The 27,224-nt window shown below is 38.3% G+C and overlaps 1 protein-coding gene across 2 annotated transcripts in view; it reads left to right on the forward strand.

Moving 5' to 3' along the window:
* Positions 1-27,224, forward strand: part of NELL2 (neural EGFL like 2) — a 338,372-nt gene that overhangs the window by 93,447 nt on the left and 217,701 nt on the right. For both annotated transcript variants that reach the window (XM_070410390.1, XM_070410389.1), the window contains exons 9-10: positions 260-388; positions 1,860-1,962. In XM_070410390.1, coding sequence (XP_070266491.1) covers positions 260-388; positions 1,860-1,962 — 232 coding nt within the window. The remainder of the gene's footprint in view (positions 1-259; positions 389-1,859; positions 1,963-27,224) is intronic.

Raw genomic sequence — 27,224 nt, forward strand, 5'->3', positions numbered from 1 at the left:
ATGCTATTTTGACTTAGCCTTCATTTATATCTGTTAAATTATGCTACTTTTTCAAAGGCAAGAGGAAATTTACAAAAATAAGAGGGGGAAAATCCTTTGCTTTAAATCAAAGGCATAAATATATTTATAACAGATAGTTGATGGGCATAGCCATCATTACTGCTATATACTAAAAGAAAATCAGATACCTGCTAGACTATTTTGCATTTCTTCATTGCTGGAGTGGTGAACAATACAAACCCCTTCCTTTGTGCCACAGTTGTCTCGGGCTGAGCAGCGAATGAATAGGTTGGATCAGTGCTATTGTGAAAGGACTTGTACCATGAAGGGAACCACCTACCGAGAATTCGAATCCTGGACAGACGGCTGTAAGAACTGCACATGCTTGGTATGGCTTCCAACTCTTTTTTAGACGAAGGAAACTCAGATGCCCCCACTCTTTAAAAATGGGTTAAAATAATGTAATCATGAAAATTTTAAGAGCCTTTTCCTTAAGAAAGGCACCACACTGAAGTGCCAGCAAACCCAGTCAAATCTGAAGAACTGTGTACTGCATTATTAAAGATACTTCCTAGCCTATAAAGGTTACAATGGTTGTGGAATGCTATAAAATTTAAATTTATTGGTACACTTAGCAATTTAAATTGGTTTAGTAAGGTGAGTCTCAAAGGATTCTATCCTGTGATCCTTAACATTTCCAGGAATTTTCCCCTCATGTGTTTATTAATGTATTTTAATAAAACTGAATGCAGCATGAGCTATTGTGACCAGATTGGTCCATATAAACAAAGGGTGCAGTTTAATTAAGATAACCTTTAAAAGTTTACTAATATAGTGGAATACAAATTATAGAGTTTAAGTATATGATTTCTCCAATTGCTCACTAATAAAGTAGAATATGTAGTACATTATTATTTCAAAAATACATGTTTAAGTTCAGAGAAAAGGTCACAACTAGTTTGGTTTTGAACTTTCAAATTCCACATGAATTCATCTGTTGAAACTGGTTAAGTGGAAAGCAATCAAAGGTCTACATGAATTAGTATTGTAAAAAAATTTCCCCCCAAGTTCATTCAAAAGCAGAATATCATGCATGTAAAGAAGTCAAAGTAGCTCACCCATGTGTGTGTGTGTACATTATGTGACTTCTATTCAGGGACATATTATACTCCTACTAAAGTTATAGCACTTTGTGAATACAGGAAAGCCTTCCCAACTTGTTAATTGGGGTCAAAAATCAAACTGACTAAAACACGGATGTGGTATAGTGGGGTCAATAAAATGACTAGAAAAACAGCTAGCAACCTGGGAGTCCTGGATCACCTCCAGGAATCAAATTCCTTGCCCTTCTGATTGTAGTTTGGCACCGCTTGTGGTGATCGTGGGCACCACCTCATGTGATAGTCTGTGCCGTCTTAAATACCCATGGGAGGATTCTCAGTCCTGAGAGTAGTCTTCAGGATGGCACAAGTTATTCTCCTGGTTTGCTGATGTGCATTTGTGAGTAATCTGGGGAGACTTGAGTGTCCGAGGCTTACCCTTAGCCTGCTATTTCCTGGTCAGTGTGTGCCTTTCCCTCCACCCATGTCCTCATCCACCTGGCTACACAAGGTGAGAGCTCTGGCTCAGTTATGATCAGTTGTTGGACAGAAGATGGGAGCCAATCACCAAGTGTGTTATGACCCAATTTATACTACTGTGGGCCTCTGTTACGGGTGTTACTGTATAATAACCAAAGGGCATAGTGGTATTTATGAAATGTTATGGGAAGAGTTTGAAATTTAAGAAACAGATTTAAAAATCATTGAAGACTACCAAATTGCAATCTGGAAATTCCCTAAATGTTGTTTTCTTCTCAGAATGGAACCATCCAGTGCGAAACTCTGACCTGCCCGAATCCCGACTGCCCACTGAAGTCGGCTCTTGCATACGTGGATGGCAAGTGCTGCAAAGAATGCAAATGTGAGCATAACTTTTATGATGAATACTTTCTCTGGCAAAAATAAAGCATTGGATTTATAAATATTCACCCATCATTGGTTTAACTGAACCAGGAAGAATTCAATGCAATCTTGCCAAGCTAAATAACTTCTAGAAATGATGGAAAATAGAAAGCGTATCTTCTCTCTTTTGCTTGATCAGTTCTTTCCCATTTAAAAGCCTCTTTTTTATTTTACCAGAAATAAGGTTTTCTTGGAGGAATCTACCTGCATAATGGCAATAAGAAAAAGGTGTAAGAAACTGAGTGGAAGGCATTTCTTTCATCACACTACGTGATATAAATACCTTCCAAGTAGGTCAAGGATGGTCTACTTTTAGGCATGATAACCAAGAAAATCCATGATGCAAGTGGCATTCAACAGCAGACGATACACCAGTTTCATTGGCCCAAACTACAGAAAGAAAGCCACATTATTATAGGATCATCCAGCATGGACAAGGCCATTGCCTTTTATTCATAAAAATAGGCTCACACCCCTGGGTAAGAAAACTGCCCTGCTGTCTAGCAGCCATCCAGTTCACTTCTGATGTCAGAAAATGCTCTTTGAATTCATTGCTATCCAGAAATTGGGTCTATATCACCCATGCAAAAACAGAAAGCATTGCACCTGTATTCCTTGTACTTTAGAAGATTGTCCTTAAATCCTTGTTTAAAGGCACATTGAAAATTTACCAGTTATTATTCAAAGGAATAGTAACATATGTGGAAAGTAAGTTGTTATAAAGTGTGTTTGTAGAATACATAGGGTTATGTAAGTACAGTATAATCATACATATATACACACAAAGACAGAGAGTAATGGGTGGGGAGGGGAAGGGAGAGGGAATGAATGTTTTGCTAAGGTTATTAGGTTTACTCTGCCCCACCTACCTTACCATTGCCATTCCTTAGTCATGCCTACGTAGTATGCAATGTGCTACTGCTGGTGACAGCGACAACTGTCAGTGGAAAATCAGAAGGTATTTTTGTAGTTCATTGATTTAATTTTCTCGGGAGCTCATTTCTATTTAATTTGATTAGCCTTTACATTGAAGCCAATCCATTTCATGAAAGTGTATTAGCCTAGTCAAGTAGATTGGGCTGAACCAGGAAGAATTCAATGCAATTGTTCTTATACATGTCACTAGCTAATTTCCTTGGTGAGGAGTCATTTTTTTCTCGCACATGTCTCAATAACTAAAACTTGTGGCAATATTCTGTAATTTCCTTTGTAGAGAGTTGGAGGTGGGAGGAGGGAGAGCCCTCTATAGGGCTTTCTATTTATAACATTCATGACAGTAGCAGGAGTCATACTTTTTGCTTTAACTTCTTTTATTCTTTTTTCCACCAATACTTCTAAATGGTTCCCTGTGAATATGACATATTTACTTTAAGTGATACCGATTTTATTAGAGACAGGCTGATTGAAATAATGGATCATCGTGATAGATGCATTAGTCAGAAGTACTGCATTTCAATTCTGATTTTACCATTTGTCTCTGTTACCAACAGTAAGCTGCCTACTAAGTCAGACTATACTTGACATCATCCCAACAACATGCAGTTAGACTCACTGAAATGGTAAAATATTTTGAGATTCATTAATGCAAAGTGATTCTGGCAGACTTTGGTGTTAATAATTGAAAATCGCCTGTGTTTGCCTCGTATATAGAATAGTGAAAGCTGCATGTAAGTAATCAGTGAGGAGACCACAGCATCACTGAAGAAATGCCAAAGTAACTCATTTGAGTCTTTCATTTTATGTGATTGAAACTAGTAAGGACAATGCGACTTTGTCTTTCTGGTCATATTCAGTGACATTAGTATCATGGAATATAGAGGATTTGTGCCTATGTCTATTCGTATTTTGAGAATTTGGACTTCCAGTTCTGAATTCAGCATTTTACAAGAGCTAGCAAGACATTTTCATAGAATTTTTTTCCCGAGGGAAATACGCATTTAATTTATATAGTAAATATTCTTAGAGATTTTGAGGACTGTGTCTCCACATGCACAATCTTAACTCAGTCACTAAAAATACTTCGAGAAATGTGCTTCTTAAGAGTTTTTGCAAAAACTTACCTTTGAAAAGATAAATGACACTTAAAATAAATTAAGTAATCATTAACTGACTTGTTTACCTTGTTCAGATTTTCATATATTCCAAAAGTGAAAGAAGCCAATAGTTATACATGTGTGTATCTCGCTATTTGTTACAACTGAGAAGGAAACAGTCTCATTTTCTTATGTTAATTTTTCCAGTTTTAGCACTGTTATGATTTATGAGAACCCAATTTCAATTGAATAGAAGTTAAGTTCTATGAGTTTTACTTCGTAAAACAAGAGCATAAGCCCTTGCACTCATCCTATCATTGAAACTCCCTTGCTCAATAGCCTTTTTAGTGACATCAAATGAACAAAATATACTCTTTAGTGAGAACTGTTTAAAAATATTAATCACTCACTGTTTCTAAAGGCCTTGGACAATGAAACGCATACCCTAACTGCTGAACATTCCTCTGTCAGGATTGAAATGAACAAGGCAAATGCATGTGGCCAGCCACTTTTTGGTGTTCTCTCTTTAATGTTTGCAGCCTTGCTTCAGCAGAGTTGTTTGTGCAACTCTGAGCAGCCCTATTTTGCAGTCTGCTTTGTATTTTCCTTCTGTAACTTCAGCTCCAGCCCTTTATCCAAATATAGATACTGATGAATAGTAAGACGGTTGTTCTTCTGGGAAAGGAGTCAGAGAGAACCAAGCTGTCGCTTTTCTTTATTTAATCTACATAAGCAAAGTGTTGGGAGGAGGGTCTTATCCTTTCCTGCCCCTACCATGGAGCTAATGTGGTGGAGTTAAACAGAGACAGGATACAATCCAAAGGCAGAATGTCAAGGCTGAATCACCAACTATAATGAAGTCATATCATTTCCCTAGGTTAGAAGGCACATACTGTGTTCCTCATTTGATCTTTGCAACAACTCTATAAGGGAGGCATTGCCTCTGTCTTCTAATAAGAAGAGTTACATGACTAGTCCAAGAATACTCAGCGCGTTAGAAGTCCCAGAGAAGTTCCGTTTGAATGTGCTGTCCTTTGAAAACCTGCTTCCTTCTTTAAAACCATCTTGATACAATTAATGTAAGTGATCTACCTTTGTCAATTAGTAACCAAGTTTACCATACAAAGCCATCGGGAGTCCTGGTGAAGTCTAGGTTGAACTGCAGAGTAAGCACAGTTTGCTCTTGTCTCTCAATCTTTCCCCCTTTCAGCCAACATCACCACATCTTTTTATCCCACTCATAGCCTCTCAACTAACCAAAAGCAAGACTGACTGATACAAATTAAAGATAGTTCTAGAAAATATAAAGTGTAAATATGTGGCTGAGGTTAACTCTGCAATTGGAGGAGGTCAGACTAGTTAAAGTGCATAAAATCTCAGCCCAGGTTAAAAAATGACAACAAAGAATTAACAAAAAATAATTGACTGAAGTTTTAGGAAATGGGAAGTTATGGAAAATCACTAATATTAGAAAAAAAGAATTTAGTGCATTCATTTATGTTCCTTTCAGTGAATTGTAGATTCCAGTTTGAACACAGAGCTCTGTTTCACAGAAAAGGTGGTTTATCAAATAGGGAATCTGAAGCAAATCTGAACTAATGCTATGTCTTTTATAGAAGAGACTATAATTGTTGTTTTTTGTTTTATTTTAAAAATAACAACAACAAGGAAGACACATTTTACTTCTATTTCTAGAGAGGCATCAAGTACAGGAAATGTGAAGATGACTATCCAAATTGGTTAGAGCTTGCCTAGTAGCAATAGTTATTTTAATTGCTATATTCTCAAAGGCCAGATTTATATGAACAAATTAAAACCATCAGTCTCTTGATCAAACAAAATAAGAGTTTTAAGACATAATGTAGATCTCATTTTATATTCTATGTTCTGATTAGATATGGGATTGTATTACATTTAATTTTAAAGGCTCTGCCAGCTTAGATAAAATGGAGTAACTATGGTATCTTCGCATATTGATTAGTTAAGTAAGTGGGTTATAGAGTTAGATTTTTCTTGGTTTGAATTCTGGCTTTACCACTTATTAGCCGTGTAACTTTGGTAAATTTGCTTAACCTCTCAGAGTTTCAGATTTCTCATCTGTACAATGGAGAGATCAACTATATCTATTTTATAGGGTTGGTGTGGGTTGGTTCTGAGGACTGAGTGGGTAACACATGCAAAGTACTTAGAAAAATGTTACCTACTGTCGTTTTTATTAAAAGAACCATTCATGTTTTTATTGATGAAAATACAAAGTAGTGAAGCTGTCACATTGGGTTACAGATCTTAAAGCTATACAAGACCTCACAGATCTTGAAAACAGCCCTTTGCTTTGGGGAGGAAGGTTTCATTATCCCTATTCCATGGGATAAATGTGTCCAGGGAGGTTAAATGACTTTTCTAAGATCAAACAATTAGCAGCCAATGCAAGATAAATGCCCCCTCCCCCTCCAAATTGTGTTCTGATGTATGGTACCACTCTCCTCAAGGCCATTACCTTTCTCAATATGTTGGCTAGGTCGTGACCAAGGTTGACCCTAAGAGCCAATTTATCATGCATTATCCATTCTTTTGTGTCTGGCTTCTTCCATTTAAAATCCTGTTTGTGAGATTCATCCTTGCATGTTGATGTCAAACATTCACACTTATTGTTGAAAGGCAGTTGAGCGCTTTCCAATTTGGGGCTATATACATAATTCTGTAAATATTCTTCCCTCGGTTTTTGGTATTATGCACACTCGATGGTATATAACTTAGAATTGTTTGGTCTTAGGGTAAAACTGTTTTATTCTATGCAAATCTGTTTTTCCCTTTGGCAAAATTGTTTTGCCACAGTTTTCTGAAGTGGTTACACCAGTTTACCCTCCCACTAACAATGTGTGAACATTCCACTTGCTCCACACCCTCACCCACACTTAGCAATTTTGGTCTTTTTAATTTTAGGCATTATGATAAGTGTTGTTGGTACATGATATTGTGTTAGAGTTTAAACTTGCATTTTCTTAATGACTAGCGAAGATGAGCACTTTTTTCATATATTTATGGGTCACTTTCATTAATTTTAACTAATAGAAAATGAGTAGATTTTTTATATTTACATTTTCCAAAGAGCATTACTCTTTATTTTGGCACATATGGTATTTGGGGAGGTTCAATTCTTTTATTTTCACATTATGGAAATAATGTGGGTGCTTCTAGCTCTGTCACTTAAAATGCAAGCACAGTAGGGACAGGGATTGAATGACTGCCACTCAAGTAATTTGGGAATTTTTTTTAAAAAGGTATGACAATGTAATTAAGCTGATACAGAGACTTTTGAACATGTGAATATAGGGGTGGGGAACAAAATCAGTGGAGTATAATTCACCAGCAATCTCTTTGTTCTTAAAGTAAGGAAACCCAATTTACATAATTTATAGAGGATACATTTAAAAAGAAAATAATTTTGGAGCAACATAACCCATAAACTTAGCTGTCTCTATGGTGATGCTGGGAGCATAAGAAATATGCAGTTTATGCTGGCGGTTCTCATGCATGAACACAATTATAGATGAGCTGGCATTACAGAGACTGGCTAAATGATCAGAATGTCAGTGCAGACTGAGGGGATCTATGCAATAATGAAAAAGGTAGAAGTAGCTATCAAAAGGAAGATGTGTGGTTTTACATATTCGATGCAATATTTTTAGAAAGTTTCCTGAAAGTCTACAGCTTTAAAAAATATTGTGATAGCAAACAATTAAATGAGCTGAGGGCTAATGATGCAACTGTAAATCACATGTATGTCTTGGTCTAGATACAATCTTTTTTCCCCAAAGTAACCCTAACTTAGTATTTAAAATAATATTGTGTAAATAATAGAATTAAGACTTTTTTTATTATTATAAGTCTGTGTGAAAAAAAATGGCCAAGAAAATAGTCTTCTTGTGCATTGTATTGTTAAGATAATTGAGCTTATGATAGGGAATATTTGCACTAAAGACAAATAGCAGAGTTTTAGAAAATATTTCATCAGGGTGATTCTCTAGGCTTCCTAAACACTGTCATTAATTTTGTGATATTTTAAAATAAATTCTTTAAGAAAGCATTTGGTATACTGCTATCTTTTACACATCAAAAAGACTGGTAAATGTCAAATTAGTGGGAAAATACTGAACAGGCAATATATTAATAAGCAAGAATAATGAACAATATAGCCTTCATATTAATGACTCTATGAGACACCACATGATATATTTTAATGATCATTCAAAAAATGTAAATCTGTTAATACTCAGCTAGTAGCAGAGCTTGGATGCCAGGAAGAGGCAGGGTAGAACCAAGGAATGATGACAATGTCACAGTGATTTAGCCATTGTGTCCTGTACTCCACAGTCCTGAGTGGTGTAAGTTGCTTGATGTCATTTTTCTTTCTAATCCTTGTACAGCATTTTTAGGCTTTTCACTAAACACAATGCGTGTTTACAGTAAATATCCAAGCTATCCAAAAAGACATAGAAGGAAATGTAGGAATCTCCCTTTTTCTCCCTTTCCCCCCAACTTCTATTCCTTCCACTCCAGATGATTTTTAATGTATCCACTTACATATGCATGTGTAGACTTTTTATATATGGTACATGATATCATACATTTTCCTGGACTTTTATCTGGGAGGTGTTTCCCGTATCGATTAACTGTTAAAAATAGCTGCATATTATTCTAATGAATAATTTATTATATTGCTATCTCTCCCCTCTCAAAGAATATTTTGGTTGTTTCCAATTTGTTGTTATCTTTCTTATGAAAAACAATATTTCAGGATGTCATTAATGCATAATCTTGGTGCACTTTTATGTGGTTTTATCTATAGAGTAAATTGCTAATAGCAGAATTACCAGGTGAGTGCTTTCCAAATTACTCTACAAAAAGCTGGTCCTGGGCAGTCTTCCAAATAGGGAGCAGTGCTGGGGAAACCCGGAAACACCACTTTTCTCTTTGTTTCACTAGTTCTTTAAAAAGGGCAGAGTGATACTAATTCATGGGAGATCCCCTAATGAGAGATCATCTATGGAAGCCTGAACTTTCTTGTGTTACCACAAACAGTGCTGTCTAGTGAGCTCATATGAAATGATTGCTACACTCAATTGCTGTTGTACATCTTCAGTAAATTCCATAGATGGCTTAAGAATATATTGAATTTATGTGCTTTTCTGAGATAAAAGTCGTTTTCCAGAAGACGTAACAGTGGGTACTGCCCTCTGATTCTGAGGCATTAAATAGGCTGTGCCTATTTAATCATGTTCTATTCTAAAATATTAGAGCCCACAGCCTCCAGTTTTTCACTCCGAATTGTAATTGTTCTTTATTATGAAGAACGATCATTGAATTAATGTATTTTATTATTTTTCATGCCCCATTACATTTTCTCAAAAGAGTTTCTGTGCCCATTAAATGACATTGCTTAAGTGGCTTAAAACTTTTCACAAGAAAGCTTTATGCAAATCTGTCTCTAATAATCATCAAATGAAACTGTCTAGCATGGTTTTAGGAGACGCTGTAAGTGTTCAGAAGGCTAGTCCTCCATAGTAGTGTAAGGCTTTGAAACAAGTGACAGACTTTGCGATTTATAGCAAAGCAAAGAGCAATCAGCTAGATATCATTCACATGAGACTCATTTTAAGAGAGATGAAAAACACTCATCTTATGCAGAAAATGCAATTTCTTATCTTCAGCATGGTTAGGTAGTTGCTTTAAAAATGAGCTTATTTTCTTCTCAATAGATATCATACAAAGTCGCATTTGAAATCAGAATAGGGAAATATAAGATACATGCAATTTAAAGCATCTTACAAGTTGATTTTGGCAATTATGGGAAAGTAGTAACTCAGGAATACCAACTGCATAATAAAGGTAAATGGGTGTCAGAGTGCCCATTGTAGAGAGAATAAAGCCACAATGCCTGCCATCTCTGACAAAAAGTACAAAACAGCAACCCAGCCACACTGGACTTCCCACTGGATGCCTTTAATGCTGTATGTGGCCTGGTTCTCTGGTATATATTTACAGATTGTACAAAATTAGCATAGATTGAACATTAAGTGAAGAAAACACAATGATGTAGGAGTTCAGTGTGAGGAAGGATCAGAAAGGGATTCTCTTTTTTTTTTTTTTGGTTTAGTAATGGTTGTAACAGAGTACAATTCAGGCACATTTCTTTTTATGCAGAAGCGGTCCCCAAATTGAGAACTATTTAACTATAAAAATGACATATGAAATTGCTTTTAAAAATTGTCCCTGGAGTTGGTGGCAGTAAGAATGGAGCTCCATCAGGAACTTTAAGCTTTTAAAGAGTTGTCTCATGTATTTTTGGGTGACAAATTCTGTTCCCTTACAGCTCTCTTAGTTTACAAAGCTGTACAGCATGTTACTGTACTATACTGAATACGGTAGGCAATTGCAATACAATGGAAAGTGGTAATATGTTCATTATGACATCATTGGGCAATAGGAATTTTCAGCTCCATTATAATCTTACTAGAGGCCTTATGCACAAAATTTGTGCAATTGAGGGTGTCCCTCAGCCCGGCCTGTGCATTCTTACAGTCCAGGAGCCCTTGGGAGATGTCTGCCTGCTGGCTTAGGCCCACAATGGATTATATTTCCAGAATAAAGAGGTAGTTGAGATGCTGGATAGGCAAAGAAAGATGAAGGGAGGGAAGAAGAGATAGAAAAAGAAAGACAGAATTCACATTGTCCTTACTGCTTAGTCTGCTTGGCTGGTGTGGGGTTCTATGGTAAGACTATACATAAAAGAATGCTGAGTAACTTTCAAAGCATTATAAAAATACTAGAGGCCCTGTGCACGACATTCATGCACTGGGGGGTCCCTCAGCCTGGCCTGTGCTCTCTCGCAGTCCAGGCCCCCTAGGGTGATGTCCGCCTGCCGGCTTAGGCCCACTCCCCGCGAGGGGCGTTAGTGCTGCCACAGAGGCAAGAGAGGGTCCTGTCACCGCTGCTGTGCTTGCAGCTATGAGCCCAGCTTCTGGCTGAGCAGCGCTCCCCCTGTGAGAGTGCACTGACCACAAGGGGGCAGCTCCTGTGTTGAGCATCTGCCCCTGGGTGTTCAGTGTGTGTAATAGTAACTGGTTGTTCCGCCGTTTGGTTGATTTGCATATTTGGGTTTTATTATATAGGACTAGAGGCCCGGTGCACAAAAATTTGTGCACTCGGGGCGGGGCGGGGGGGGGGGGGGGGGCGGGGGTGTCCCTCAGCCCGGCCTGTGCCCTCTCACAGTCTGGGACCCCTCGGGGGATGACCATCTGCTGGCTGAGGCCTGCTCCCCAGGGGACTGGGCCTAAGCTGGCAATCAGACATTCCTCTGGCAGCCCGGCAGCCCTCGGGGGATGTCCACTTGCCAGTGGGGAGCAGACCTAAGCTGCAGTCGGACATCCTTAGCGCTGCTGAGGAGGCAGAAGAGGCTCCCACCACCACCGCTGTACTGGCAGCCATCAGCCTGGCTTGTGGCTGAGCAGAGCTCCTCTACATGGGAGCTCACAGACCACCAGAGGGCAGCTCCTGCATTGAGCGTCTGCCCCCTGGTGGTCAGTGTGTGTCATAGTGACCAGTCATTCCCAGTCTTTCTGCTGTTAGGGTCAGTTTGCATATTAACTTTTACTATATAGGATAGAGGCCTGGTGCACGGGAGGGGGCCGGCTGGTTTGCTCTGAAGGGTGTCCCGGATCAGGGTGGGGGTCCCGCTTGGGTGCCTGGCCAGCCTGGGTGAGGGGCTGATGGCTGTTTGCAGCTGGTCACACCCCCCTCAGGATGGGGGTCCCCACTGGGGTGCCTGGCCAGCCTGGATGATGGGTTGATGGCTGTTTGCAGCTGGTCACACCCCCTTCAGGGTGGGGATACCCACTGGGGTGTCTGGCCAGTCTGGATGAGGGGCTGAGGGCTGTTTTCAGGAAGGCCAAGCCTGCAACTGAAGCTGCCAATCTCTCCTTTTTTCTTTTTTTTTTTTATTCTGGGATTTATTTACCTTCTGTAATTGAAACTTTGCTGCAGCTCCAGCTCCAAGGCTGGCTGGCTGAATGCAGGTATCTGGGGTTTGTTTAGCTTCTATAATTGCAACATTTTTGCATCCGGAGCTCAGAGCTGGTCCAGGGTAGGCAGGGAACCTTGGCTTCTTCCATCGCCAGGGCAACCAAGCCTCATGTTCGCTTCAGCTGCGTGGCTGCCAGCCGCCATCTTGGTTGGCAGTTAATTTGCATATCACCCTGATTAGCCAATGGGAAGCGTAGTGGAGGTATGGTTAATTACCATGTTTGTCTATTATTAGATAGGATGGTACCACCATCCTATATGCTGTGTTTGAAAAAGGTGTTTTTAAAAAAGAAACCTCACAGGTGATCTGATCATAAATTTCTAACTGGGTAGATCATGGTGGGTAGTTATACCCCAGGCTTATAATTTCTTTTAAAAAAATATATTTATTGATTTTGGAGAGGAAGGGGGGAGAGAGAGAGAGAGAGAGAGAGAGAGAGAAACATTAATGATGAAAGAGACTCATCAACCAGCTGTTTCCTGCATGCCCCACACTGGGGATTGAACCTACAACCTTGGCATGTGCTCTAACCACCAGGAATCGAACTGTGATCTCCTGGTTCATAGGTCGATGCTCAACCACTGAACCACACTGGATAAACCTTTAGTAAAAGGTTTATCTTTGCCTTAAGCAAGCCCTGTCCATTGTTTCTTTGTATCTAAGTTAATACATCTTTGAAATAAGCCATCCTCAAGAGAGCAAATAATCTCCTTAATTATTCTCTAATCAAATCCCTGCCTTGTTTTCTTCCGTCTTCATGTAATCTTTCTTACTTAATTCCAAGTGCATAAAAGAAGCTGCAAACTGCCATTGGAAGCATTTTTCTTAGTCTGTTGAGATCTTGCTTCCCTCTGTTTGGCTTAACTAAATTTTTATAAAAATTCTCACTCTAAAATAAAAGTGCCACAAACACTTGTTCTGTATGTATATGCCTGATAACATACAGGGATGTTATTTATGCTTTTTACTGTTGGCAAGTGAACCCAATGACCCATGACACATACTTCGGTAATTTTGCTGAGATCTGAATTTTTGTCCAACAAGCTATGAGGCATCTACATAAGCACACATCACTTAGCTCAGTGATTCTCAAATTTTAATGGGGAGGTGGATCATCTGGGGGATCTTGTTATAATGAAAATTATGATTCATTGGCTCTGGGTTGGGGCCTGAGAGTTTGCATTTCTAACCAGCTCCTGGGTGATGCCCAAACTACTGACACAGGAACACATTTTAATTAGCAAAGATTTAGCTACTGGGTGTTTTCCTAGTTGCTTAGGTTCTCAATAGAGCTTTAGTTTTCTCTCTTGAGTCTCAAGTGTGCAGTAAGGTCTCAGCATGCATGTTTCAGGGTTATGTTTTTTAAAATATATTTTATTGACTTTTTACAGAGAGGAAGGGAGAGTGATAGAGAGTTAGAAACATCAATGAGAGAAACATTGATCAGCTGCCTCCTGCACACCCCCTACTGGGGATGTGCCCACAACCAAGGTACATGCCTTTGACCAGAATCGAACTTGGGACCCTTCAGTCTGTAGGCCGGCGCTCCATCCACTGAGCGAAACCAGTTAGGCCATCAGGGTTATGTTTTAAGCTGATATTTATTAAGCATTTTCAGAATACTTTTCACACGAACCCTCTAGCTTATTATAATGGCTTCCAATTTACAGATAAGGAAAGGGAAGCTTAGGGAGGTTACTTCACTTTCCTGAGATGAGCAGCCAGTAGTGGCAGCACCACAATTTGAACACACACAGTGTTTTTCAGAGACTGCTTGTGTGATGTGTAACATTTCATTAGTTAAAATAGAAAATTACTTCAATTGAGGAAGTAAAATTTTATGATGTTCCAGATACAATAATAATCGTATGTTCAAATGACATGTAAATACTTAGGAAATACAATTTTAAAACACTTATTTCTATGTAGCAAAGGAGAGAAAAATCAAATTACCCAGTATTTATAACTAAAATGGCATGTCTTTGTCTATTATAGAGAGCACAACTTTTCATGACTTTGTGCATTCCTCAGATGTAGAGTAGAAACTGTTGATTCTGATAGTTCAGGAAAAGAAAATTTAAAAGCTCATGATTTCTGGTGGGATTTCTATTTGATTTTGGTAAAGGAAGAACAGGGAAAGCACACTGCATTAAGACTTAAAAGTACTCACTGAACATGTCTAGACTTACCTGGATTATTAACTGCAATCCTTGAAAGTCAATGACCATGGAGAATTCTTCCTTCCTGGTTCCCAAATTATTTTTTTAAAAGTTTTCTTTGCATTTTCGTTTGAAGAAGTCCATTTCTAAATACTCTCGGTGGAATAATTCACATCAGTCTGATTTCCCAGGCCTTTAGTAGCTTGCTACTGTTTCATAAGATATATAGTTTTAGTTTATGCCAGGTGGCTCTACTGAGATAAATTGCGCTGTCTCAATGTTGAATTAAACTGTTCGCAACCAACTTGTAATTATTCCTGTCCCACATACTTTGAAGTCTGGTTTTGTTATTGTAGATCTTGTAAGAATAAGATGATTAAAAAAAGCAATCCAGCTCTCGAAAACTTTAGGACAATGCATGTTCTACAAACTTAAATTCCCTTTTCTCCTTTGTGAAAATTCTACTCTTAAAATTGTGCTCCGTGCCACTTGCTTCCTGGGGTTATTTGAAAGATGGTCATCTAGGAGGGCTTAGTGAGCCTGCACAAATGTACCTCATGATGCTAAAGTCAAGTGTGTGCAGATAGCCCTGGGTAGCCTCTCAGTTTTTTTCAATCTATTCAAGCCTTTTTTTGACAATTTTCAGGTCCTTGTAGTTTATTGAATAGTATTGAAGTAGTATTTTTAAGAAGACATGAAGCTTGAATCCCCTTGCCCCCCTGCCCCAGTCATTAATGTTAGATTTGGGAAGCTAATTGTTATACTTGGAGGAAGAGGAGAAAGTGCAGCAGGCAGCATATTTTCTTGAAATTATTTTGTCATCTTTTTAAGACACAAAAAAATTGAGCTTTTCTGACTGCAAATTAATTAGGTCATCTCACTGCAAGCGGTATTAAGAATTTCTTATTTATGTTTTGCCTGTTGTCAACCTCCAGCAATTCTCAGGCCCTGAATCTCGGAAGGTCACTTTTGTTTGGTGATTGGGAAGAAGGGTGCGAGTGGGCTAGTATAGAATAAGGTGAGCATTGTGGTTGTTCACTGATTTATTTCATCTGTTCATGTCCCTTCAGACCCAGTTTCCTGAATGCTGAAGGACTTAGAGCTGGGGGAGACAATTGCTAGAATGTGAAGTGGAATATAGGAATTATATTAACAGTCCTGGCTGAGTTTCCCACATGCCCAGGAATGAATTTAGGAGCTGGGAAGCTTGGAATAATCCTAGAGACAGTAGTATTGGGACGACTGTTCTATGCATAGGGAAGTTAAGTGAAATAAGGGTGAAATTGTGTGTCTTACCACTGAGTCCCTTTTCTCATTCTTTTGAGAAAGGTTATTAAGTGCCTCCTATAAATTAGTCTTTGCTAAACACAGTGAACAAAATAAGACTGCTTTCTGCCCTCAAAGTCCCAACAATCAGGTGGAGAGACAGACATTAATCATAAAATGATCAGGTATGCAATGCAATGTTGCAGCAGTAAGATGTTGATAAAGCACCTATAACAAGTGAAATTCACTTTGAAGGGTGATCACGGAAGGCATACTTCAGGAAATGGTGTTCAAGTTGAGATCTAAGAAATAAATAACATTACACCAGTGAAAAGAAGAAGGAAGACATGTTCAGGCCGAGAGAATTTAATATGCAAAGGCTCTGCATAGGGAGGTAGAGTGTTGTGAAGGGAAGTTGGTGTGGCTGATGTGTAGGGTCAAGGGAAGTTGGTGTGGCATGATGTGAAATCAGCTGGAGAGGTTAGAAGGGGGCAGAATAAGGAGTTTTATATCTTAAGGGAAACGGGATGCAAGCTACATACTTTAAGTAAGGTTCTTATGCGGAGAAGAGATGATGGTGGCTTCATTAAGTGAAAATGATGAGAAGTTAGATTCTGGATACAGTTTGAAGGTGGTGCCAACAGGATTTTCTGAAGGCTTAATTATGGGTATGAGTTGAGATGACTTCAAGGCTTTTGGCTTGAGGGAGCAGAAGGAGTGAGTTGCTATTCACTAAGATGGGGAAGGTTGCTAATTGAGTCAGATTTGGGAGAGTGGCTAAGATGTTCAAGAGGTATATTAGCCATTTAAATGGAAATGTAGAGCAAGCCGTTGTATATAACAGTTGGAGTCTGGGACCAAGATCAGAAGTAGGGGTGAAAGTCTGGATTGTTGAATTCTGTCATATATTTCTTGGCAATTTGTATTTATTTTTTAAATTAAATTTTCATTTACTTTGTATTTTTGCTTCTTGACTTGACAGAACTTATTTTATAATAAAATTTATCTGATATATGTTGCAAATATATTTCATAATGTTGTTTCTTTCAGTTAGTAGTTTTCAACATAAATATTTAAAATTTGATGTGACTGATTTTTTTTTTTTAAAAAGGACTTTTACTCCTTTTATTTATAAATTTGCTTATCTTCTAACCACTGAATGGCCTCTTATTTTTCATTTTAAGCATAAACATTCTGGGATTTATTTTTGTAGACACAATATAATAATTCTAGTTAGCTTTTTTCAAACCAGTTAGCAAATAATTCTAGTATCATTTCTTGGCTAATTATTTTGTTCACTAATTAACATCACAATTAACCTTAGGTTAAATATTTATATGTTGACATTCATGTAAGTTTATTCCTATGATTTATATTACTTTCTATCAATATTTGTCTCTCATGTTACTGATTATATAGTATTTTATTATTATAGCTTTCTAATATGAGATATTATCTGGAAAAACAAATCTACCATCATTCAAAAAGAATTTCTTTGGGTTAGTTTCTCTCATTTATGCTTTCAGATGACTTTTACATATCATAAGAATTATTAGTCCTTAAATGATTTTTAAAGCTTAGTCATATGTATTTCTGATTCTGGCACATATTTTTTGAGATAATTCTTTGAGGGATATCACAGAAAAGTATTTGTGGCTATTCTTATTTGTTATTTCCTATGTATTAGTGAAAATAGTCTCATGGTTTAAGATTTGAAATATTTCAGAGTGGAGTAGCTTTGGGTGTTGACAAGTTCAAGGCCATGGCTATGTAAATGGGATGCTTAAATGGTGAGAAAATGAAATTCACTATATATGAGAAGGCAAGCAAATTTAGATTCCAGGTGTTGAACATATTTTCCAAACGGCATTCAAAGGTTCCCAAGACAAATTGGAGAGGAAGATTATTTTTTAGGTTCCAAAGTCCCTGTGATTCTGGTGTAGAGAGATGATATTAATGAGAAGAGGTAGTAGTGTGTGGAAGAGAGAGATGTCATAGATATCAAAGGAGAGTGGATTCTTACATGAGGATAAAAAAGTTGTATTTTCTAAGCGGCATTCCTTCCAGTCAATTGTAAGCATACATGTGGTGTGGGAAAATAAAACACGCACACCACTAAATGTGATGATTTCAGAGAAAGAAGCATTATCCTCAATGAAAGTCCTAATTGCAACTAGAGTAGGGAAGTGGAGGGAGTGTTTTGTGAAGAGTTATGTTATAGAGGGTATATATGGATAGTGGTTGAGATGGAGGATTGGAAGCTCTGTGGGTTAGTTGACTTTTGCTTTGTAGCAAAACACCCCCAAAGTTAGTAGCTTGAAACAGTAATTTGGTGGGTTGGAAATTTGCACTGAGTTCACCTGGGAATTTTACTTTTTTGTCTTGATCTGGTTAATCTAACCTTGGCTGGGCTTGTTTACTCGTCTATAGTTAGCTAATGAGTTAGCTCAGCCTGTCGGTTTATGGTCACCTCATTTTTTGTGGCTGGGATAATTGGAGCCTCTTTCCATGTTTTCTTTCAACCTAACAGGTTAGCCTAGCATTGTTCATATGATGGGTGCAGATTTCTAAGAAAGTCCAAGCTTGCAAAGCCTCCTGAGGCCTAGCCTAAGAACTTAGTTGGACGTTATTGCTTCCACAGTGTTTTCTTGACCAGGTCAAGTCACAAGGCCAGTACAGATGATGGAGGGCCTGTAAAGTCACATTGAAAGGGGCATAGAAACAGGGAGCAAAAAACCTGTAGACATTTAAAATTTTTCAACCCTGGAAGGATGATTTGGGGGATAGAAATCCAAAGAGATGTAAGGATGAAAGCAGGAGAGATGTGCGTGCTTGTTGCTTTCAAATTGGGGAGTTGTGGTCAAGAACTATATGATATGAAGTGTGGTGGGCTTCACTGACTTCATGGGTCTGGTTCTTGCTCTGGCACTAGCTTTCAGCATTGGGGCAGCCACATTCTCATGTAGTATCAAGAGCTTGGTGAGCCCAACTGGTGTGGCTCAGTGGTTAAGCGTTGACCTATGAACCAAGAGGTCACAGTTCAATTCCCTGTCAGGGCACATGCGGGGGTTGTGGACTCAATCCCCAGGGTCGGGTGTGCGAGAGGTAGCTGATCAATGAGTCTCTCCCATCATTGATGTTTCTATCTCTCCCTCTCTGAAATCAATTAAAATATATTTTTAAAAAATAGCTTGATGAAACTCGTGGTCAACTGCCATGTCTGAAGCCATCCCTGAAGTTTGGTTTTTTTTTTGGACTGTGTTTCAAATAGAACAGAATGGAAATATGGTATGGTGCCTTTAAAAAATACCAGCTCAGAAAGGCAGGGATCAGTTGTGATTTACTCCTAGGATTCCAATTTCAATGTGGAAATTGGTCCCAAGTGAGTGGCAAGTAAGGAGTGAGGTTTTGAACAATGCTAACTCATATTTATATAGGATGAACTGTTATTCTATTTCACACAAGGCAGGGTGCATTTGTCATTTATCTCTGTACTTGACACACTATCTAATACATGGTAAATGCTTGTTGCATCATTTATTGAATAAGGTGTTCCATATATTGGCCCCTTTTCCCAATTTTGGTTGTCCTTTGCCTCTTCTGTACATATTAACAGTAAGTTTAGATTATTATACTTGTGCATCTTTTGCAAAGAGTACAATTGATTGTACTTTCCTTTACTGTGTCAAGTTTATTCTTCCTCTATTTTGATGTGGGGCTTTAATAAAACAGAGCAACTAAGGGATATGTGTGCCAAAGCTAACAGCATTGAGGGATGAAAAGGCATTCATCTCAAAAAGAACAGAAACAATAGTCTTTTCTAAATTCTTTACTTTGTCATGAATGTTGCATACTTTCACTCAGGGCAAGTTAAAACCATTTCCAGATTTTAAATACTTTGAGGATAAAAAATGTCCCAAGCAATTCAGTTTTTATAGATAATATATCAGGAAACTAAAAACATTTAACTGGGATTGTCACTTTAGATTGTTCTAAAAACAATGGGTTTTCATATATGCAGGATTAATGTTGGTTCTCTCTTCTCTCTCCCTCCCACTCTCTCTCTCTCTCTCTCTCTCTCTCTCTCTCTCTCTCTGTTTGTCTGTCTATCTATACTGTATATACCCTATAACAAAAAGTAGGCTTTTCCATACATGAAAGGAAGATGTTCTATCAGATAAACAAAGCATGTTTGTTTCCAGGTTCACAATTGTAAAAGTGCCTCCATGATTATTATATGAGGTTGAATCTAAAGAACAAAATTTTATAGATCAATATCACACAATATTTGTAGAATTTTGACACATATTGCTGAATTGTTCTCAAAGGTTTTACCAATGTACACTTCAGTAATATCCGAGACTGCCTTTCTGTATACCACTCCAGCACAAAATATTATCATTAGAATGAATATATTTTCTAATTTTATGTATATGGTGTCTTATCCAGTGTGACTTGAGCATAGTGAATGGGTGTGAGGATGTAAGTACAATATTTTGGGATACAGGTGGAGAGAGAAATAGGTAGCCAGATAATGCAGGACCTTCAGGTCATTTGAAAGAACTTATTGTTTATCTCCAAAGCATTAAGAAACAATTGTTGGGGTTGTGTGTGATGATGTATTCCATTTTAGATAGATTATTCTGAAGAAGTATGGAGTGAAAAGAACGGAAGTGGAGGGGTGTATGGGCATTAGTTAGAAAACATTAACACTAGTCCAATATGGAGAGGTAGGATAATGGGTGTGGAATTGGAAAGAAGTGAATGGATTTGATTGAATATGTAGGAAGCAGAATATATTGATTATGGTGATTGGATTTCTGGGAAAGAGAGAGAGAGAGAGAGAGATTGCAGATGAGTTTCAAATTTCAGATGTGCAAGTAGATGGATGGTTATGCTGAAGTGGAGAGCACTGGAGTGCAAACAGGTTTAGGAGAAAATTATGCGTTTAGTTTTAGTTATATTGAGTTTGAGATGCCCATGGATATCTGAGAGGAAATATTGAAGTTTGATGTATTGATTTGAAGTTTAGAAGAAATAGGTCTGAATGGGAGATATGTATTTGGAACCCATCTGCATATAGAAAATAATTGTAACCATGGGAATGGTTAGAGTCACCGAGGGAAAGAACATAAGGAGAGGGACCAAGTCTTGAAGCATTCTGCCATTTAAAATCTAGAAAAGGTGATGATCCTGTAAAATAATCTGAGGAAGAGTTGCCAGAGATTTAAATGGAAAATCAGAGGTATTTTGTAAGATGGAAACTAAAGGAAAAAATGTTTTAAGAAAACGGAGTGATACGTGATAACAAAAGGCGCTGTGAGAGGACAGGAATGATGATTTCTATTTTTCATCAGATTCAAAATATGGAGGAGGCTGCCATAGTGAGAACAGCTTCGGTGGAACAAAAAAGAAGACAGATTAGAGTGGGCCATGGGGAGTGGATGGGAGGAAAAGTAGTGGTTCTTTTTTGCAATAAATTTGGCTGTGCATTGGAGGAGAGATGAAGCAGGTACTGGAAGCACATGTAGGGTTTGGGGATTTTTAAGATGAGAGGGAATAGGGATGAATAATATTGAAATGTTGATGGCATGTATCAATGAGGAGGGGGAAGAGGAAGTGAGGGAGGAAGAGAGCAACTTGGAGTGTAGATATAGAAAATCGAAGGGGTGGAGTAATTGATGGGATCAATTGAGCAGGAAGGATAGGGTTCAGAGCAATTGGAGGGTTTTGCCTTTGCAGTATACAGAAACATCTCCTATACAGAAACAGGAGGGAAAGGAGAGTGGGTGGATTCCGATGTAGCTAAATGTGCAGACTTGGTGGAAAGGAGGTCAGAGGAGTGGAGTCTGTATTTGGTAGCTTTCATTTTATCTGTGAAATAGGACCCAGGGTGAATTATTGGGGAGAAGAAATAGAGTCAGAGGTAGAGATTGGCTGAAAGATACCTGTTTAAGAAATGTTGACTGAGTTGCTAACTAGAGTTTGTACTATTCATCCATCTGGTTATATAATTTTCCTTTTAACAACCCAGATGTAGGCATGAGAAAAATGAGTGGATTCACTCATGGTTGGGATTTGGATACTTTCTGGATACAGATGTTTATCATATTGGCCAAAAAATGGATCCAACTTAAAGATTTAAGAGATTTAAATTGGATAGAAAGAAGGTAAGGTTAGTTGAGGGCTAATCAATAAGGAGAAGTTAGTTTGTATTGAATTGGAAGCACCAACCAGATTGAAGGAAAAATGCAGTGAGTGCAGTTGAGGAAGCAACTTGGAAGTGTAAGGAGTTTGAGTCAGGGTAGACTGTCTGGTGAAGAGCAGTTTTGAGTGAGATAAGCGCAGAATATGACTATTATGCAAGTGAGGGGGGAAGGGGAGGTCCAAGTAGCCAAGAAGCAGGGTGCTGGATGGGCCAATCATATGAATGTCAAAATCTTCCAGTATGTTGCAGACATTTGGATGGAGAAAGAACATATGATCTGAATTTCAGAGTCTGCAATGAATGAAGGGGAGGTTCCAGTGGTGTGTGTGTGTGTGTGTGTGTGTGTGTGTGTGTGCACTCGCGCACGCTAAATGGTAGGAAAGTTGGTGACATGAACCTCAAAGAACATATTTTTGTGTGTATGTGAGAGAGTAGAGAAGTTACCCTCAACTGTACCTCTGACCCTCAAGTACAGAATGTCTACTTCATGGTATATAGGTATGTATTAGTTTGCTAAGGCTTCCATAACAGAAACCACAGACAAGGTGGCTTAAACAACAGAAATTTATTTTCTCCCAGTTCTGGAATCTCAAGTCTAAGATCCAGGTGTTAGCAGGTTTGGTTTCTCCCGGTGTCTTTCTCCTTGGCTTGCAGATGATCACCTTCTCTGTGCCCTCACATGGTTTTCCTTTATGCCCGCTCACCCCTGTTGTTTCTTTGTGTCTGAATTTCCTCTTCTTATAAGGACACTACTCATGTTGGATTGGGGCCTATGCTAATGACCTCATTTTAACATTTTCACCTTTTCAAAGGACTTATCTCAAAATATGGATACTTTGTAAGGTATGGAGGGTTAGAATATATGAATTTGGGGGGGATACAATTCAGCACATATCAGTGAAGTATCCATGTTAGTAACAGAGCATATAGCTATCCTTTGAGAGGGCCATAAGGCAAGGACTACTTCTGTGGGGAAACCAGAATTCAGTTAAGGATGAATGACCAAGTGGATGAAGCTATAGATGGGATAGAATTAAAATTACAGAGGACCAGGTGAGTTTGGCAGTGAGGAGAAGATTGTTGGATGCAGATAGGTATGTAAAAGAAGAATCATAATGCACTATAAAGGTTGGTAAATGAGTGAATGAGTGAATGAGTCAAGTTCACCTGGTTGCTTCAAAAGAGAGGAAAAAGGAGACATTTGACTTTTTGTTGAATTGGCTGCCTCATTTGTCAATAGCAAATCCTGATGGTAAAATAGTGGGTTTGCAGTGCTTTTGCAGTATTTTCCACTATTTTCTATTGCTGAGTGAATAGATTTTTTTTTACTTTAACTTTTCAGTAGGTCATTATTTATATGAAGGAAAGCTATTGATTTTGATCTTATTTTATAAGTCAATTATTGGTTTAAATCATTTATTGAAGGGTCTCTTTTCTCCAGGTAGTCATTTATGTCTTCCATAAATAGTGATCATTTTGTCTCCTTTCCAGTGTATCTCTAATCATATTAATTCTAATAGTAGTGGTAACTCTGAAAATCCTTATGATATATTGTTAAGGACTGGAATTTATTGTTAGAAAAGTTTTTGGCGGTCTAGGTAAAAATTAATGGAACTTAAACCAGAGTTGGTGGCAGTAAAAATAAAAGAAAAAGATCAGCTTTCATAACACTTGGCTTTTGACTGAATACAGAGTCAGTCAGCTGGAAGAAGACAGCTAAAGATGATTTCAGCATTTCCATTTAGATAAGATAAACATAAGGAGAATGCCTCCTAAAGATGTTTCACCTTTAACTATAGTATTATTTCTCTATGATAAATATTTGGAAGGGTAATAACTGGGCCAAAGACTATTTTTTAAGTACTTGTAATGAAAATCTGTCAAATTGTATCCAGTTATACCAGCTATGCTACCATATTCCTTTATCAGCATGGGTATCATCATTTAAAATTTTGTTATTATATCCATAGGAATAAAATGGTATCTCACTGTTCCTTTATGAATTCTTAAAATGGCCTTTCCTAATTTGAGGTCTGACAGATATTCTGTTAATTTTCCTCCTGATATTATTTTAATATTAAAATACATTTCAAGTTCATCTTTGTTCAAAATGTGGGTTCGGATGATTTTTCCTCCCCAAAGAATGAACTAGTTTTTGTAACTCCAGATGAATAGCATTTTGAAAAAGAAGAATGTGGCCTAGGGATTCCGTGTGAAAGGAATAGCATGAAAGCAAACATTATTTATTAGAAATGTTAACATATTAGGAATAAATTTAACAAAAATATTTATTAAAATATATTAGATGCAAACCCCTCACCATGACATTTAAGGCTCTAAGCCAGCAATTGAAAACTGGCAGCAAGCAAGGCGTTATCATACTAGCTAATATTTACTGAATGCTTACTTGCATTGACCACTTTATATGCACTTTAAATACATTACCTCATTAAGTCCCTGAAACAGTCCTATTCCCTGAGAATGCAAAGTATTAAAAGGTTAACTAACGTATGTGAGACCAAGACCACTATTCCTAGGGCATTTAACCAGTCTATGCATTGTTGGTATATTTTACCAACTCCTTGTTTTGTTTTAATGTGTTTTGAGCCACACTGACTGCACTGTTAATGCTAAAGTCAGAGAGGGAAAATAGAATAGCACAAAACCCATCCATTTTTTTTAATGAATAACTCAGTGCTTCTGTGTTCCAGGCAGAGGTCGAAGGATGGGGGACAAGCTACTCTCTGCAATTAGTAGATCTTACTTTCTTTGGGGAAGAGAGGCAATGAATAGAAAATGAATTATAATGATGTGAGGTTGGAAGTACCGGGAAGGGGCAGTCAGGATAAGGGTATGGAGCACGACAGGGCAGGGTGCTGTGGTCTCTCCAGGAGGTGTTATATGAGCTGAGACCTGAATTAAGTGGAGGAGCCAGGCATGTAACTATTTCAGAGGAAGTACATGCCAAGGGTCCAGGGCAGGCAAGTGCTTGGCCCCACATGTTCAATGAACTGCAAGGAACCCAGGGCAGTGGGATGGGGAGCCCTGGCTACCAGGTCCTGCTGGACCTTGTGAGACCTAATAAAGGCGTGAGATTTCACACTCAGCCTGCTAGAGATGCAGGTGAGGGCAATGAGGAGGTCATCCTGGGCACCTGGGCGGTGGCAGTGCATGGGAGGCTGCTATGGCCATACGTGATTTGGCAACTGACTGTCGTTTGGAGGAGGAGTCAAGTGATGCAGATATTTTGAGGCTCAGTCGAGGTAACAGAATGATGGTGCTGTGTAGAGAGGAAAAGATGGTGTTCAGAAGAGGATGCAGTCTGAAGGTAGGAAGTTGGATATATATATAGAGAGAGGAGTAGATGAGGAATGATTAGAGAGGTAGGGGAGAACTAAGAGCTGAGTGCTGGACTGAGTGTGTGGGCACTCCCCAGGTCTTTCTGAACTGAGATTTATTGGTCCCCTAAGAAGCCATTCCACGTGTTGGGAAGCACAGCTGTAGTGCGGTGGTAATTAAACTGCCGTTGAAATTAGATCTGGAGTCTAGTCTCTGTCACTTTTGAACACTGTGAGCTCACCTTAACCTCTTTGTTTGTTTCTATGTTTCTATGTCACCTATACTACTGGAACAAAATAAGCCCTTGTTAAATGGTGCTGCTATGATCACTTTAAATATGGAGTGATTACTTTAGATAATATATAGGAAATAACTTTCTGAGTATGAAAAAACTAAGGGTGAGGTGTTAATGATGCAGGTAAAACTGAGTTCCTGGTCTTTTCTGTACTCCTTCCTGACTGAAATAACTCTTTGTACTATTTTTAAATTTTAGACAAATGTGTAGAAGTCTAAGTTTTATAGAAATATGACAAAACAAAATGGTGGTTTTACAATTTTGACAAAAAAAGTTCAAATTAAAGGCTTAGATAATGCTCTGATTAATTGAAGCTCAGAATGAATTAATTTTATAGCTTTATAGTAAAACTAGTGGCCCTGTGCATGAAATTCGTGCACAGGAGGGGGGGGGGTTCCCTCAGCCCAGCCTGCACCCTCTCCAATTGGGGACCCTTTGGATTGGGCTTAAACCGGCAGTCGGACATCTCTCTGGCAATCTGGGACTGCTGGCTCCTGACTGCTCACCTGCCTGACTACCTGATCGCCCCTAACTGCCTCTGCCACGGCCCCCACCACCATGGCTTTGTCTGGAACGAAGTCAGACGTCCAGAAGATGGCCGGTCAACCCAGGCTAATTAGCATATTACCCTTTTATTAGTATAGATAACAAGTTTACATATTTTAAATTTTGATGAACTCCTCATTTTCACCATAAATTTCAGTAAACTAAGGAAGCTTAAGCGTTATCAATGTTTTATAATGCATATAGAATTATAGACTCAAAATTAAACATAGGAAAAATATGAAATGATGCCTGGGCCACATATGTACATATTTAATCTAGCGGTAGTTTCTGGTTTTGTGTATTATCAATTTGTTTCTTGAAAAAGAAGTTGAAATTACATGTGTGTAGTTAATAGCTAATGCTGCTGAATATTTTAAAAAGGAAGATAAACAGAGTGCTTCAAATTTCTAAAGAAATATATGTAAAATAGTTATCGTAGAGGCTCCAGGCCCAGATGCTTCCAGAGCCTGAGCCACTTCCTTGAGGCTAAAAATAGTACAAGAGTTAATTACAGTTAGAAAGGAGAACAGGAAAGAGCGGGAACTCAGTTTTACCTACATCATTAACACCTCACCCCTCGTTTTTTAGACCTCTGTCTAAAAAAGAAAATACAAAATAAACTATTGAATGGAAAAATATAAGTTGGCCCATATGTCTTTCAAGAAAAAATAATTCATCCACAAACAAATCAATACTTATCAATACATCTGCTATTCCTTTCTCTTACCCTGTAATTATATTTTATTTCCCATTACCCTTAATAGCTCCAGTGTTCTGATTGGTCCTCTCTGACCTACACGGAAGCCTGCCTAAGCATTCAATGAACGCTTTATGAAATTCTGTGGTAATTTAATCTGCTCTGTGAGGTCCTTTTGGGAGCTCTATTCTGTTTTCTAATTTGAAGATTTAAAGGCTGTTGCCAAATCCTGGTTTGTATTTTTCCTCCTGTCAGTAGTATTCTAGGGAGAACTCAAACATTTCTCACTCTTCTTTTATAGTTACTCTCGTTATAATTTTCTTTTGATGTCGGACCACATTTAGAAATGCAGAATTCCAATTAAGTCACCTGACATAACTGCATTCATACCCTGTTATTTTTATTTTTCCATTTAAAACATTTTAATGCTTGTTATCAAGCCTTAATAGAAAGAAGTAGGCTTGCCCGAAAGTTTCGGTCAGCCCTGCCACTTGTGCTGTTTATCATGGTGCTGGGACAGTGGCCCCTGGGAAAGAAATGCAGAATCCTTTTTGATGAGTGATGCCCATCTAAATGTAGTGAGTTTTCTGGTCGT

The sequence above is a fragment of the Myotis yumanensis genome, unplaced genomic scaffold (assembly GCF_028538775.1).
Source record: "Myotis yumanensis isolate MYYU_CA2020_CCGP unplaced genomic scaffold, mMyoYum1.0.hap1 SCAF_3, whole genome shotgun sequence".
Lineage (NCBI taxonomy): Eukaryota > Metazoa > Chordata > Mammalia > Chiroptera > Vespertilionidae > Myotis > Myotis yumanensis.